General features: G+C 37.5%; 1 protein-coding gene across 1 annotated transcript in view; it reads right to left on the bottom strand.

The window, feature by feature from the left end:
* The window catches only part of LOC127741121 (uncharacterized), a 2,189-nt gene extending 365 nt beyond the window's left edge, over positions 1-1,824 (bottom strand). The window contains exons 1-2 of the mRNA XM_052252754.1: positions 1,458-1,824; positions 15-557 (exon numbers count right to left, since the gene is read on the bottom strand). Coding sequence (XP_052108714.1) covers positions 15-557; positions 1,458-1,824 — 910 coding nt within the window. The remainder of the gene's footprint in view (positions 1-14; positions 558-1,457) is intronic.
* Positions 1,825-16,140: the final 14,316 nt, after the last annotated feature.

The following is a 16,140-nucleotide window of genomic DNA, read 5'->3' as shown; positions in this document are numbered from 1 at the left end:
TCCTTCCAAAGCACCATCACCATCACCTTCATCAGTTGAAGATGCAGCTGAAGAACCTGCAGCAGATGAGACGAGCGGTAATGAAGATGGTAATGATTCTACACCTTCTTCTTCTCCTTCTCCTTCTCCTTCTGCTGCTGCTCCTGCACCAGCCTCAACCTCACCCTCATCCTCACCCTCACCATCACCATCACCAGCACTTTCACCATTTGCTCCGGAATCTGAACCATCAGATTCAGATATAACAGAAGACGACGATGAATATTCTCCATCACAGGCACCTTCCCCGTTCAGTTTACCTAGGCGTCTATCACCATCATATCCACCATCATACTCACCAAGACAGGCACCAATATCTGCACCAACACGTTCACCAGCATATGCACCTACACCAAGAGAAGCACCGACACCTTCTTCTTCTTCTTCTTCTTCTTCTTCTCCTTCTTCATCTCCAGTGGTTGCTCCCACTAAGGCACCACCAACTGTTACACCTGTTGTAGTAGAAGATGATTTGTCATTCGGGGCACCACCAGCTGAACATGAGATAGAGGAAAACCCTGAAGCAGCACGATTAGACGATTTAGTCGGTTACCTAGAAGATTAGAGACAACAAATTAAAGAAAAAACGTTGAGCTATAACATATGTAAACAGTTATATTCTGTTTGGAAATTAAACCATGTTTTGAGGGGGTGGTATATATGTGATCTCTTATATATATATATTATTATTTAATACACTGTTGTCTCATCTAATGATGAAATAAATAATACATTATATGGTACTTGCTTTTTGCTTCTTTTAATTTGATTCTTTGCTTGTCTGATTCATGGATCATATAATGCGTCAAAGGGTGAAATGAAGCAACAACTGTAAAACTAAATTTTTCATCAACAAATTTCGTTGAAAATCATGGTTCATGTATCATATACTAACACCAAGCTGGTCGTCAAGTAAAGTCATTAAAATAAGAGAAATTTTAGGAACCAATATTTTTTATTAATATTAATTAATATTTTGGTCTAATAATTTATTTTTATACTATTAAAATTTAAAATTTAAAATTTATGATTTATGATTTAAATTTAGTATTTAAAATATTTAGTATTAAATAAATATTTTCCAATTTAAATAGTGATCTACACAAAAAAATGAATTTTCTAGTAAGCCTAATAATTCTTTTTAAAGAGTCATACTAGGGAGACAATGAAAAATGTATACAATGGCTATAACGGGCTGTTTATTTGATCCAATTCAAATTAAAAGAGTAAATTAACTTTAATTTACCCTAATTTCTAACGGCCTGTTCAGTTTTAATTTACCCTACCACTAATTTACCCTTATTTCTAATTTTCCCCATTAACCCAAACCCTTTTGGCTCTCACGGTTAGCCTCCCCCCCAAAACCCCTCACATTCGCTTCACAGACCCGGACGCCGCCTAGCCGTGTGCGCCAAAACCTGCAATCCCGGACGGCAACCCTTCTTCGCGAGCATCCTTTCTCGCTGGCCTCAAGTCCTTCGCCCTGTTGCCATTGCACATCCCACCATCATTGCAGCGCAGCCTCCACGCGCAACGCCTCCAACCCGAACTGCAGCCCAGTGAGCCGTCACCGCCGAATTGAGCAGCAACACCCATTCTCCTCGCTCGGACGCTGTGGTCTCCAGCATCCTCGTCGCACTGGTCACAGCGGAGGATCCGAGCCTGGAAATTTTTCCTCCTAATCGTGGACCATTTACCGGGACCACCACAAACATCATAACCAGAACTATATATGCTAACCATCCACGGTAAGTGGGTTGAGTTGTTCATTTCACGATTCGTCATCGCTGTTGCATGTTGTACTATAGACAAATTTTGCTGCTGATATGATTGATTCTACATGGTGAGAAAGCATTAGGTGCAATTTTAGCATCTTGGAGCATGTGGAATATGATGTTGGTTGAGATTGTTGCAATTGATTTAACTTTAGCGTGGGAATGGTCGAAAAAGTTTGGTAATCTTGTTTATATAGCAGAAAAATTTTAAATTTTTTCCCTCCCCGTGCAGACCTTTGCATGCAATGTGACGTAAACTAGCTGATCATTGTTGATGTTTGGTTGATACTTATTGGATGGTTACTTTAGTAGGGTGTTGGATTATTGTTATTTATCAATATTTTGAGTTTATTTACTTGGATGGTTACTTCAGTATGTAGTCGGATGGTTGGTTTTAATAGATGATATTAATAAAGGAAAATTTAGAGAATTGATTTCAATGATCGTGAATGCTAGTTTGATGTTATTATGTTGAATGCTTTTTTGAATACATTTGATGTGTTTTATTTTTCTTTTAGTTTTTATTTGGTTTATGTTTGTTAAGTAAACAAATTTATTCAAGATGCTCAAATCGGATTATGATCTGAATTGTATAGCTAATTTATGATTTATTTATTTGCATGGCTTTTTCTGGATGAAAAAATTGTTTTCTGGGGCTGCCAAGTTGATGCATTGTGTGAAAATAGTTTATATTGATGATTGGTGTGGTTGTAATTGACGGTTGTGCTGCTCCACTTAGTACATTGATAATTTTTGTAAGCCATTTGAATGGTCGCTTTAGTAGGGTATTGGATGGTTAGTCTTGCAAGTTTTTCTTAGTTTTAATTTTGCATGTACAACATTTTTCAAATCTTTCTATATTGCTTTTGTTTATTTACCCAAAGCATTACCTGAAAGCTTTTATTATTGTTGTGTAATTAAAATTAAATAATTTTCTCCTCAGGCTTGGACCACCAGATTTTCACCCCCATACGCTAAATTGTCCTGAGGAGACTCTAACAAGGGAATATCTGCTATCTGGATATAAAGAAACGGTTGAAGGGCTTGAGGTGCATAATTATGTTCTGCTGTTTTATTCAGACCAAATTTGATTATGTTTTTATTTATTATTTTTCACTCATGGTCCCAGCTACAGGAGTAGGATAAGTATACAATGTTCACTATTTTATCTGTTAAGAAAATGTTCCAGAAGAAAACTATAACACAACTGCAGAACTTTGTCTTTGCCTGTCCAATGGAGACTGAGCAACAAAGGATGACCTTTAGACGATACTTTATCCTAGTGGTTTTGAAGATGTTTCTTAGCCCTACAAGCCAGCAGACTATTTTTCCGTGGCACCTCCCTCCGATTTTGGATGTCTCGAACCCAAGAAAATTCCACTGGCCATACCAGATATTAAAGTGGTTGCGAGATGCAATGAGAAAATTCCAAAACAAGAAACGAGAAACATACGGCGGGTGCATGTTCATGTTACTGATATCGCAAATAAGTTTCCTAATTTTCAAAAACATGTACGTCTTAAGGTGTAAATCCTAATATTTAAAATACTTGTGTATAGATCCCTCCGTTACATGCATGTCAAGCACCCGAGCCTTGGAGTGATGAATGGACCGCTAATGAACTTGATAAGAAGGCGGACTATGTTATCTCACAGGTCCAATCTCTAATAATTTTATTTTTATAATCAAATTGAATACAAATGCCGTCGGAGGTTCACGTTGATTTTTGCTAAGTTTGTTGTCCCATATTGAACACACAGGATTGCATCATCAACAATTCAAGAAAGGAGAAAAAACAGAAGAAAGCATCTAGTAGTAAAGCAGTAAATGAAAAAGCAAGGTGTAAAAAGGCCCCGCAAGGACGCTGACCAAGCATCATCTACCCAGGGCAAGACTACATCTCATCAAAGATATAATAATGTGGATGAGGTGATCTGCTTTCATTATGATAGATCGTGCGCTTATTTAATTGGATCGTTACTTATATGATTGGATGGTTGGTCCTTATCATAGATCTTGCGCTTATTTAATTGGATGGTTACTTTAGTATGTAATCGGATGGTTGGTTTTGATAGATGATATTTATACAGGAAAATTGGGAGAATTGATTTCAATGACCGTGAATGCTAGGTTCATGTTATTATGTTGAAGGCTTCTTGAATACATTTGATGTGTTTTATTTTTTTTTCAATTTTTATTTGGTTTGTGTTTGTTAAGTAAACAAATGCATTTAAGATGCTCAAATTGGGTTATAATCTGAACTGGATAGCTAATTTATGATTGATTTATTCGGATGCCTTTTTCTGGATGAAAAAATTACTTTCTGTGGCTGCCAATTTGATGCATTGTGTGAAAATAGTTTACATTAATGATTGGTGTGGTTGTAATTGACGGCTATGCTGCTCCACTTAGTACATTAATAATTTTAGCCATTTGGATGGTCGCTTTAGTAGGGTATTGGATGGTTATTATTTATGATAGATCGTGTGCTTATTTAATTGGATCGTTACTTCAGTATGTGATTGGATGGTTGGTCTTTATCATAGATCTTGGGCTTATTTAATTGGATGGTTACTTCAGTATGTAATCGGATGGTTGGTTTTGATAGATGATGTTTAAATAGAAAAATTGGAAAAATTGATTTCAATAACCGTGAATGCTGGGTTGGAGTTATTATGTTGAAGGCTTCTTTAAATACATTTGATGTGTTTTATTTCTCTTATAGTTTTATTTGGTTTGTGTTTGTTAAGTAAACGAACATATTTAAGTTGCTCAAATTGGGTTTGATCTAAACTGGATAGTTAATTTATGATTTAATTGTATTAGAATTTTGATGCATCCTCTTATTATGTGTGTGACTGGTTCTTGTTATGTAATTGTAAATTTTTTGGGTAATTCCAGCAGTGTGGCAAGGTCGAACAGTGGAAGAAAACGGCCGCATAAGGACTCGAACAGGCGCCATCTACCAGGAGCAAGACCAAATCTTAGCATAGAGATATCGATACGCATAAGGTGAGCTCGGTTAATTAAAATTACTTGTGTTATTATCATGGATGTTAATTTTATCACTCCAATGACAATATCTATGACGACTAGTTTGAGTATTTATCATTCAAATGATGATATCTATTAATATACACCACAGGAATGCAGGCCTAGTACGAGAAAAAAGTTGCCTATCCGCAGAAGTCGATCTAAAAGCGGCACAAAAAAAGCAATTTCAGGAGAAAGTTTCCCAAGAAGCAAGGGGGCACCTTTGGTAGTCTCGGACTCTGATGATGAAGACAACGTGCCGCTTGCTAGAAGGCAACGATTATTCCAACAACAGTCGCTACTATAGGATGTAAATCAAGCAGAGTCCATGGTCAAGGACGATCATAAAGTTGCTCAAGAAGAAAACCCTGACCACAAGAATGCATCTCCACATACGTCGTCTGCGACACATGTCCAATTCACCGAGTATGATTTTGACAAGTAAGTTGTTTGTGGCTTACCTTACTGTATCTTTCTCTTCTTTATTTTTCTTAACCCGTCTTGTGATTAGTCATTGTGGTAAGCATAACTTGTCATTTTAGCTAACGTCATATTGCATTCATTTGCAGCGAATTTGACATCTCGATCATACAGTGTCCTGAATTTGAGCAAGTGCTGAATAATGTTGAACAGGGGCGGCAAACAAAGGCCATAAGCATGCAGCCCTTGCAAACGGTTATGCCAAACAAATCATGCTACCATACACCGAGTCCAGGGAGACCTAACTTTTTACTCGGTTTAACTCAGTTTGAAAAGACTCCAACCCCGTCTCCGATACATTCAATTCATCCAAGTCTAAGAAATATAAAGAAGGGGGAGACTAAGGAGAAACAAATCAGAGCATGGATACTTAACTCGTCCTTGAACAAAGAGCAACATTTGGCATCCTATGAAGGCCGGAAACATATGGTACTACAAAGGAAGTACTTATGGACCTTGAAAGTCCGCAGTTGGGTCAACAGCTGCGTAAGTATATGAACTTAATCATGCGTTTTAATTCCCTATCTTTCTATCGGTGTTAAGTTTACACTTGCTGAATAAATTGTGTAGGTCATTAAATGGATGTGCTACTCCTTCAATGACACAGAATCATCTAGATTCAAGCGAGATTTCTATTACGTGTGTCCAGGCATATTGGTAATTACACTCTACTGATTACAATGTGTCAGATTTTGTACGGATTCTTACTATGTGTGGGTTTGCAGGAATCAATCACACGAAATGATAATCTGGTATAATTTATTGACGGTGCAAGACCAATTTATGTGGGTCTTGGTCGAAGCTTTGGTGAGGATACTAGGTTCTTTAACAAATTTGAAGCTGCAAAGAGAAAATGAGTGAGTTTTAATCTTTTTTAAATACTCTGAACTTCCGATATATTATACGACGTGTAAAATGTTGGAACGGATGGTCACTGTGACGATTAGATTCTTGCTAGTATAGAATTTCATAGAAATATAATCACGTTGTAAGTATAGTTCCTAAACCAACAGAGAATCCTTTCGTACAAAAGTTTGGTTGTCACAAGTAACAAAACCCAATAAAATTTATAACCGAAGTATTTAAACCTCGGGTCGTCTTCTCAAAGAATTGCAGGGAGGTATGATTTATTATTGGTTATGGAAAACAGTATTTTTGGGTTTTTGAAAGGTTTGAACAAGAGAAATAAATTACTGGAATTAATAAATCAATAGCTAAGAAAACTCTTGGCAAGGTATGAAAATTAGAAGTCCTATCATAGTTATCCTTATCAATTGTGATGAGAATTACTTGTTGCTCCCACTTAGTCAACCTCTAACTATGAAGGTAAGTCAAGTGGATAAATCAATATGAATCCTCAAGTCCTAGTCAATTCCCAAAGAAAGACTAGAGTTAGTGGAATTCAAGTTAATTAGCAACTCTCAATTATCAATCAACAAAAGAGTTTGATAACTCAAGAATCTCTAATTACTCAACCAAAGGCAAGAATATAGAAAGCTAAATAAAAATCATAAATATGAAATACCTCAAATTGCATTAATAAAAGAAATCAAATCTAACATGGAAAAGTTCATAAATTAAATTGGGAAAATACATAAAAGGAACATTGAACCTGGAAATTGAGAAGTGGAAATTGTAATCCTAAAAGAAATCCTAAATCCTAAAACCTAAGAGAGAGGAGAGAGCCTCTCTCTCTAAAAAACTACATCTAAATCTAAAATTGTGAATATGAATGTTGTGTCTCTCTTGAGTCTCTGCATGTTCCCTGACTTTATTCTGTGTTTCTGGGCAAAATACCGGGTCAAAACGCGGCCCGAAATTGCCCCCATCGTTTTCTGTTAATTCTGCAGATCGCGCATGTCACGCGTACGCGTCGTTTGACGATTTTCCTCTTCACGCGTGCGCGCCAGGCACGCACTTGCGTCGTTTGTGCAAAATCCAATCCACGCATACGCGTCGCTGTGATTTTCACTATTTCGCGCGGTCGCGTGAGCCATGCGTCCGCGTCGGTGTTCGCTGGTCATCTCCTTGGTTTCTTGTGTTCCTTCCATTTTTGTACGTTTTCTCTCCATTCTCTAAGACATTCCTGCCCTATAAAGCCTGAAACACTTAACACACATATCAAGGCATCGAATGGTAATAAGAGAGGATTAAACATAGCAAATTTTAAAGCCCAAAAAAGCATGTTTTTCAATCATAGCACAAAATCCGGAAGGAAAAGGTAAAACCATGCAAATAGTATGAATAAGTGGGTAAAGAGTTGATAAAAACCACTCAATTGAGTACAAGATAAACCATGAAATAGTGGTTTATCACACTGTTACCCACTATTGATATGGTTGTTTTTATTTGCATATTTTGCTCTTTGGATTTGCCATGTTATTACGTTGACTGAATGTACTATACCTTGCTGTTGGAAATGGGTTGGGTAGGTCTCCTAGGCCTAGTAAATAATTGCTTTAGGCTTCCTGAGTCATCCGGATCGTTAATTTTTTTCTTTTTTAAGAATTATGTCGTGACTGTCATTTGATTTGAGGATGTTCTGATTCTTGCATCTTCAAGGGAGTTGACTAGTTTTTTTTTTCCAAGAGACATACTCATTCCTATGTCCTATTTGCTGCAGTGGTTAATTCCTAATTGTTGGAGGGGCCATTGGTGGGTATATGCATTTGAGGTGAATGCGAAGCGCCTAATGATAATCGACAGTTTGCATTCTGCACCACAAGATGATAAAGGGGATAAACTTGATGCATATGTAGTAAGCTACTATACTCCTTTTATACAATATACAGCTATAGTATATAATTCAATAGCATGTTGTTCGACTATTTCGTTCCATGATTTCCAGGGGAGACTGTTTGAGGACATGGGCGAGAATTGAAATTCTTGCATTTGTCCAGACTACATACGGCCCATCTCGTTCTTACGCTAGGGTTCCAAAGCAACCGAACAAGTGAGATGAAATTACAACTCAGCTTTGAGGCTTTTTAGTTTTATTTCCATCATGGGCATACCATATTAAAAATTCTTATCATCCTGATTGCAAAAGTATGTTATTTGCCTGTAGCTTTGATTGTGGCATCTGCGTTATTAAGTTCATGGAAAGTTGAACCGAAGACTGTGCTCTTGATGAATGGGACGAGGTGACTACAATAAACTTTTGGGCATATATCACACGTCAATTTGAACAAATATCACTGTAACAGTTCTTACTACTAACTCACCTGGTAAATCTATTTACAGAATTCACTCAGATCATACAGAATGGAGTTTATGCTAGACATTGTCTGTGTGCCACACAATGCATTGGTTCACCAGGTTCTTTCATTATTGAAGGACAAGGTTAAACCTGTTCGGCACAATCAACCACGGAACAAGAAAAGGGAAGTTAGATCACGATTCACTGCACCTAGCACGATGATCAAAGGGAGGAAGAAGTAGCATACTTAGGTTTAGCTACAGTGAATTTAATTACCATATTATACTTGTTTCACTTTCTTCTTAGATTTCTGGGGATTTATTTATTTATGTTACATTAAAAGGACTTGTTTCCAGGAGAAATTTTTTGGTTACATTAAAAGGATTTATTTTATTTTCAACTTAGATTCTCGGATTTATCCATCTTGTTTAGTAAAGTAACCATCTTTGCACATATTGAACCGAACATCTATTTTGTTATGTGTTATCACATGTATGTCTCTTGTGTATTTCAAATTTGACTTGAATATGTTAAGATATGACATAGGGAATCACTGGCGTTGAGACAAGATGCAGTGATTCCTTTGGAATGCATACTACAGATAGTATATGTTGAAATAGGTGATTAATAACCATCCACAAATACTGAGAAACTAAACATCTTAATGGATATAATAACGTAACGAACATCCAGTATAACTTGGTAAAAATAACAACATAATTACCCTTTAAAATGACCAGCTAACATTACCGTGTAAAATAACCTTGTGAAACCATGATAGTTAACTAAAACATAACCACCAATCGTTGCACATACAAGCACCCAAGGATAACCATTCATGTTCAAAGTGAAAGTGAACATCTGACCACATACAAAATTGAACAACCAAAGTATTTGAAAAACAAAAAACCATGTAGTCACTATCTAGAATGAACAGCTGCGCACCAAAAAACTATATAGTATAGCATGGAGCAATCGAGTACAAATTTATTAACCTAACTCGTAAATTACAGAATAACCATCATCTAATCATTATGCATTCAGTGTAAACGAAATTAATAATGTAAAGTGGTTCATTCTCACCAAAGAAAAATGGGTTTTGGAAATTAATCACATATGGACTTTTGCAACAGCTGCCTACAAACCTTAAAACTAATCTGAACTGTATAAATTAAAACCAATCTGAACCCTATAAACACAGAGATGAAAAAATAAACACAAGCACAACCTTGTCCAACTTATTCTAACTTTTGTTGAAGGAGCTTAACAAAGACATGAAACCACCGGCTTGTTCGGGAACATTCCAGCCAACAACAGCACCAAGGTTTACATCTTGAGATGCGTCCGAACGAATCACCTGTTAAACACAACAAAAAAAGCCAACAGTTATCTTCTTGCATAGTACTATACCAAATAAACATGCAAGGTCGAGATTAATCCAAACATGTACCGGGGATGCATTCTTGTTTTTCCTCCGATCAGAATTCTTGAAAGACTTCTCCAGGGCAACGCCGAGCCTCTTACTCTTTGGTGGGCCTTTCGTGGTAACCTTCGATGGGCCTTGGATGTCGATGACACCAACAACATTCAAACTCTGTGATCCAATGCTAGTGTGGGTCTTTGCCACGCTCTCGGACCTCTTCTTGGCACGGTGCACAGCCAACTTGGCCCTTGTTTCTTCCAGAGCAGTATGCAGCAATGCTATTTTGTCGTGGTCATTGACGAACTCTTGATCAACATTGTAGAAGTGTGCACACAGTCCCTTGAATGCAACATGACTCTCATCCGACCGACTAACATCGTGGCTACTCTTGACATACGTATGCTTGCACTTTATTTTCTTGCTCCATCGATGGAGAACATAACATGTATGTACTTTGTACACTCTATACGAATGGAAAACTGCAAGACAGTGACAGTACAACACACTTGAACTCTCGAAAAGATTTCACTCACAACGAACCTCCTATGTGGAATGGTCAAAGTGGACATCGTATGGAACGCAGAGAATAGTATCGTTGACTAATTTCTCCTCTTCCACCTTCATGCACACCGATGGCCCCTCTTCAGCAACTATAGAGAACATCCTTAAACATGCTGGTAGTGTACTCTTACTGAAATTGTCTCTCCATAGGCGAGCTCATTGCACAAGGGATAACCCCCTTGAGTCTGCAGCATCATCCTCAAATTTTCTCTGCTCCTTAATTCCAAGCACATTGTCATATTCGTGAACAAATTGAACCAAGCTAGTCTTACTGTGTAAGAATCCACCGTAGAATGCGTGCATGCTCTCACTCCTTTGCATACTCCTCATGGCAGCCCAAAATTTACCTTTGAAGTATATAGGGACCACATGCATCAGTCATCATATAGGTCTAAAGAAAATAAAGAAACCCAATTTTAGCAAAGAAACCTTACAGCAAACTTATTACTACAAATCAGAAAAATCCAGATAATTTAATAATTGTCAGTTAAAGCGCGTAAAGTAATCATACACTAACAGACTTGATAGCCATGTGTTGTTATGTAAGTTGTACTCATCTATAATTCAGACCAGTTATCCTCAAATGACTCCTCAATTCGAGAGTTCCACACAATGTCATTGAGGTCATCATACAAATCTCTGTACCGGTGGTAATCCCAAGCTTGTGTGGTAACTTCTTCGTAATATGCCAGATGCACCACCGGTGGCGTGTGTCAGGCAATGCATTTCTGATTGCACGAAAAATGGATTGACATTGATTGGTTATGATACGTTGTGGAGCAGTTCCCATGCACTTCACCCATTGGCTGAAAACCCACTCGAAACTTAGGATTTCCTTTTTCCCCAACAAAGCACAACCGAGGATGGTCAACTTACCATGGTAGTTGACCCCGACGAATGACACAAATGGTAATCCATGCCTACCAGAAAAAACAACCAAACATAAGAAATCCCAATCACAATGGGATATAATTTAAAAAAAAAATAAAGGACAAAACACCAACTGAACTACTTCATACCTGTTTATATTGTAGGTGTTATCAACTGACACGACGTCTCCATAGTATTCATACGATGTCCTACACCTTTCATCCACCCATACTGCACTCCTAAATTTACACTCCTAACTTTATCACGTAAAAGAAGTTCAGATTAATGTCCTTCATTCTCATGAAGTAGTTCATCATCTCCCTGACACCGCTTTCACGTTGCTAGTTCGGAGCCTTGATGTTATATAGTTTCTTAAATTTTTTTCTGAGAATCCCAGGTTAGACGGGCCACCAGCCTCATTTGCCAAAGCTAGGAATGTCTTGTTTGGTCGAATCCCAACCTCATCATTATCCACGATACGCACTTTGCATGCATGGTCAGCTGTCTATAGTCATGGTAGTGCACTGCCTTTCTCGCTGAACATGGGTGCGAGTGCCTCAACTCAACCTTGATCAAAACTCACTCTTGCATGTCCTTATCAAACTTCACATATATCCTTGCCTTGCACCCAGCAGTTGAAATCGTGTTCTTTCGCGTTGGTGTTTTGACACGAGACCCACGGAACCCGTCGCGATTACAGTGGATAGCTTGGCATCTGTAATTGCGCAAAGCGCATTCCAACTATTGGTATCTCGTCTTTTTTAAGGCAACCATGATTCGATAACTACAATTTAGATTAATTACAAAAAGATAATTACCATTAATGATCAAATCAAACATGCGAATTATGACTACACAAAATTAAACTAGAGTCCAAAACCACGTTACCAAACTCCATCTCTTCACTTCCAACCTCAGTAACATCCGACAGTTGCATGGCCTACAATTCCAAAAGAAACACAGTAACCGAAAGAAAAAAAATTCTTATTAAATATCATGTAAATAAAACCTCAAAAACAAGCACCAAAAACGCAACAACAGTTAGAAATCATGGTAATCATCCTATCCATTTTAGCTTAACAACAACTGCATGGAAATGACAATGATGGGTAATAGAATTATTTATTCTATTTTAGCTATTATTTAAGTGCCTGCATCACTCTTTAGTTGCTTCTTTTTTCATTCAATGACCATCACGTATAATTATATACATAAATTCTTATCTACACATGCAGGAAGAACATAACCACACCATTCATTATAACCCACTCATATAAGCATATCATTAGTGAATTTATGCAAATTCAACACACTTATAAGCATATAAACCCATTAGCATGAAAAATAAAATCATATGCAGGAAGTGTAACAGCCAAGACTACCCGCTAGCACGATATTGTCTGCTTTGGTACACAAGGCCTCACGATTTTGCCTTTGACGATAGGGATGATAGCCGAAACCCCCCACACTCACTCATCAAAATGCGTCATACTAGGGAGAGGTATCCACATCTTTATAAGACATGCTTTGTTCCCCTCCCCAACCGATGTGGGACCTTACAATCCATCCCTTAAGGGAGCCCAGCGCCTTCGCTGGCACATTGATCCGGGCTCTGACTCTGATACCATCTGTAACAGCCTAGACCACCCGCTAGTACGATATTGTCTGCTTTGGCACACAAGGCCTCACGATTTTGCCTTTGACGATAGGGATGATAGCCGAAGCCCCCCACACTCACTCATCAAAACGCATCATGCTAGGGAGAGGTATCCACACCCTTATAAGGTATGCTTCATTATCTTCCCCAACCGATATGAGACCTTACAGGAAGCATGTAGGGATACCACATAATATACAGGAAGCATATGAGCATATAACTACAAAATATGCAGGGAGCATATAAGGATACCATGCCATTATCAAACACTCATATAAGCATTCCATGATTGCCATGCAGTAAATACAATTACCATACACATTAATTCACACCTCGATTTCAGTGCCTGCATCACCTTATAGTTGCTTTTTAAATTCATTCAATGACCATCATGTAGGAAGAATATATGCATACCATACATTATAATGCATTCATATAAGCATACCAACTAATTAATTTTTGTAATTTCATCATTCATACAGGCATATAAGCCCATTGGAATGACAAATAAGAATATAATAGGATGGTTAGCATATAAGCATGCCATATAATATGCAGGAAGCATACAATCATATACACATATAAGCATAAAATATGCTTCCTGCATATAAGGATACCATACCATTTAAAAACAATCCTACAAGCACAAAATGATTAATTAATTTATGCAAATTCATCATACAGTTCAATATAAAACAATCACAAATTTAGTTGAATTACAACTCATCGATCACATCTGAATATTACATTAACCATAAAACTAAAAACCCCATTTACATTGCAATTTAAAACCTAAATTATTTGAAAAATAACCATCCATTATTAATGTTTTTTATCGTAAGTTGATCACCTTGTTCGACTTCTCACCGTCGACGACGACATCACCGGATACGTTTTCATGTTGATTTGATAAACTCTCTGCAACGGCAAATGGAACACAACCAAGCGGTTCAACCATATTGCACTGGATTAAGGAACTTCGGCTCGGTGGTGTGCATGAAGGAGGATGCACACTTGAAACACGTTCGTCTTGTGACGTCGACATCGGGAAGAAGGCACACCAGCTGCGCACTGTCCTTGCTGGAGGTTTGGGTTGCTGCATCGGTGCAAATATCCTGTAAACGAACGGAACGCAGTGCTACACAGTGGACTGTGCGGACGAGAGGGCGGTGGGAACAGACGCAGACGGTAGTCAGTGATCGTGGCGGGGTTGAAGCGACGAGATTCTCAGAGAAATCGAGAGCATCGAGGAATTGCCGTCTACTCGTTATTTTGATTCTATAACTGACGGTAATTCTAATTTGTTTTAAATTTCAAATTAGAAAGAAATAAAAATTAATTAATTACCAATAATTTAATTTTAATTTCAATTAAACCCTCATTGTATGCATTGTACAATAAGGGGTATTGGCTCCTCATACTTTTCCCTTTTTTAAAATATATAGTTCAAGCTAACTTTAATAACTACAAATCACAAAATCTACTGTCCCTAACACTCCTCTTTCTTCATGTTAGTTTTGATTAGATCTAACTGTGTAACCACAACCAAATCTCCCTTTCCAAAAAAAAAATATAAGACTACAGAGTAATCAAATTTTTAAGAAACTCACCCCCCCTCCCCCCTCCCCATGGTAATGCTTCCCACTAATCAATCTCTCCTATCCAGAGGATTCCTTCTTCGATGTATTTTATGTTCGGAACCATTAACATAGTATATTCTCAAAAATAAAATTTTAATACCATAACAATAGCTCTTATCTGATTTGTGAAATTTCCAAGCCACCCACGACGAGCTTCAATCCCAATGTCACTATGCCATTCCATCACTGATGCCAATCCTTTCCCCACTTCCTATGATGGATGTCCTCCTTCACTCCCTTTTGCTTCGTGCTATACATCTTTCTTTAGCAATTCTCCGTTGGTGTTATCAGTCAAAACCCTCCCTTTAAGAACAATGAACCTAAAATAACGGTCGATGCATTCGTATCACCTCTTTTTTTAACATCTATAATCAGCGTCTTAATTAAATTTGATTAGAGATTCAAAATATTTACTCCTCTTTCATTAACAATTTCACCAGGCTTTACCTAGTCAACTTTTCTGGTCTACACTCTTCAAAAGTGCCATGCATAACACTTAGATTGAATATTTATCTTTGATCATCATTGAATATTTATCTTTGATCATCTTAGTCACCATTTTTATCTGGCCACCACAAATGTCACACACACACACACATAATAAGTTCTGTGGTGACACTGTATTAGGTAATCAAGGGTGACTTTTGGTTGACCCTCCAATAGATTTGAGACACGTGGATTCTTAGAATGGGTTGTTGGATTAGACTTAAGCGCAGTAATTGTTTTTGATTTACCGCTGGAGCATTTAGAAAATTTTAGTATAAAAAATCATGGGTTTAAAATGGATAGAAGTGCTCGCACACCAAAATGATTGGATCTCTAAAGAATAGTTAGATAAAGAATGTATGTCATTTTTGTATACAAGTTAAAAGGTAAAATAGATGGGCCATTGGCCCCGATGTTCACCGATAAAAGAAAAAAAACTAAAGTGGATAGGAAGATAGTGTAAAAAGGATAAAATTACATTCAATTAGAATATGTGATGAGCGGATAATTTATACGCTTTTTGGCATTGTTTTTAGGTAGTTTTTAGTAAGTTTAAGCTACTTTTAGGGATGTTTTCATTAGTTTTTATGTTAAATTCACATTTCTGGACTTTACTATGAGTTTGTGTGTTTTTCTGTGATTTCAGGTAATTTCTGGCTGAAATTGAGGGATTTGAGCAAAACTCTGAAAAAGGCTGACAAAAGGACTGCTGATGCTGTTGGAATCTGACCTCCCTGCACTCGAAATGGATTTTCTGGAGCTACAGAACTCCAATTGGCGCGCTCTTAACGACGTTGGAAAGTAGACATTCAGAGCTTTCCAGCAATATATAATAGTCTATACTTTATTCGGAAATTGACGACGTAACTTGGCGTTGAACGCCAAGTACATGCTGCTGTCTGGAGTTAAACGCCAGAAAAACGTCATGATCCGGAGTTGAACCCCCAAAATACGTTATAACTTGGAGTTCAACTCCA

Source organism: Arachis duranensis, chromosome 8, assembly GCF_000817695.3.
Source record: "Arachis duranensis cultivar V14167 chromosome 8, aradu.V14167.gnm2.J7QH, whole genome shotgun sequence".
Classification (NCBI taxonomy): domain Eukaryota; kingdom Viridiplantae; phylum Streptophyta; class Magnoliopsida; order Fabales; family Fabaceae; genus Arachis; species Arachis duranensis.
This window is presented reverse-complemented; position numbering and strand designations above follow the sequence as displayed.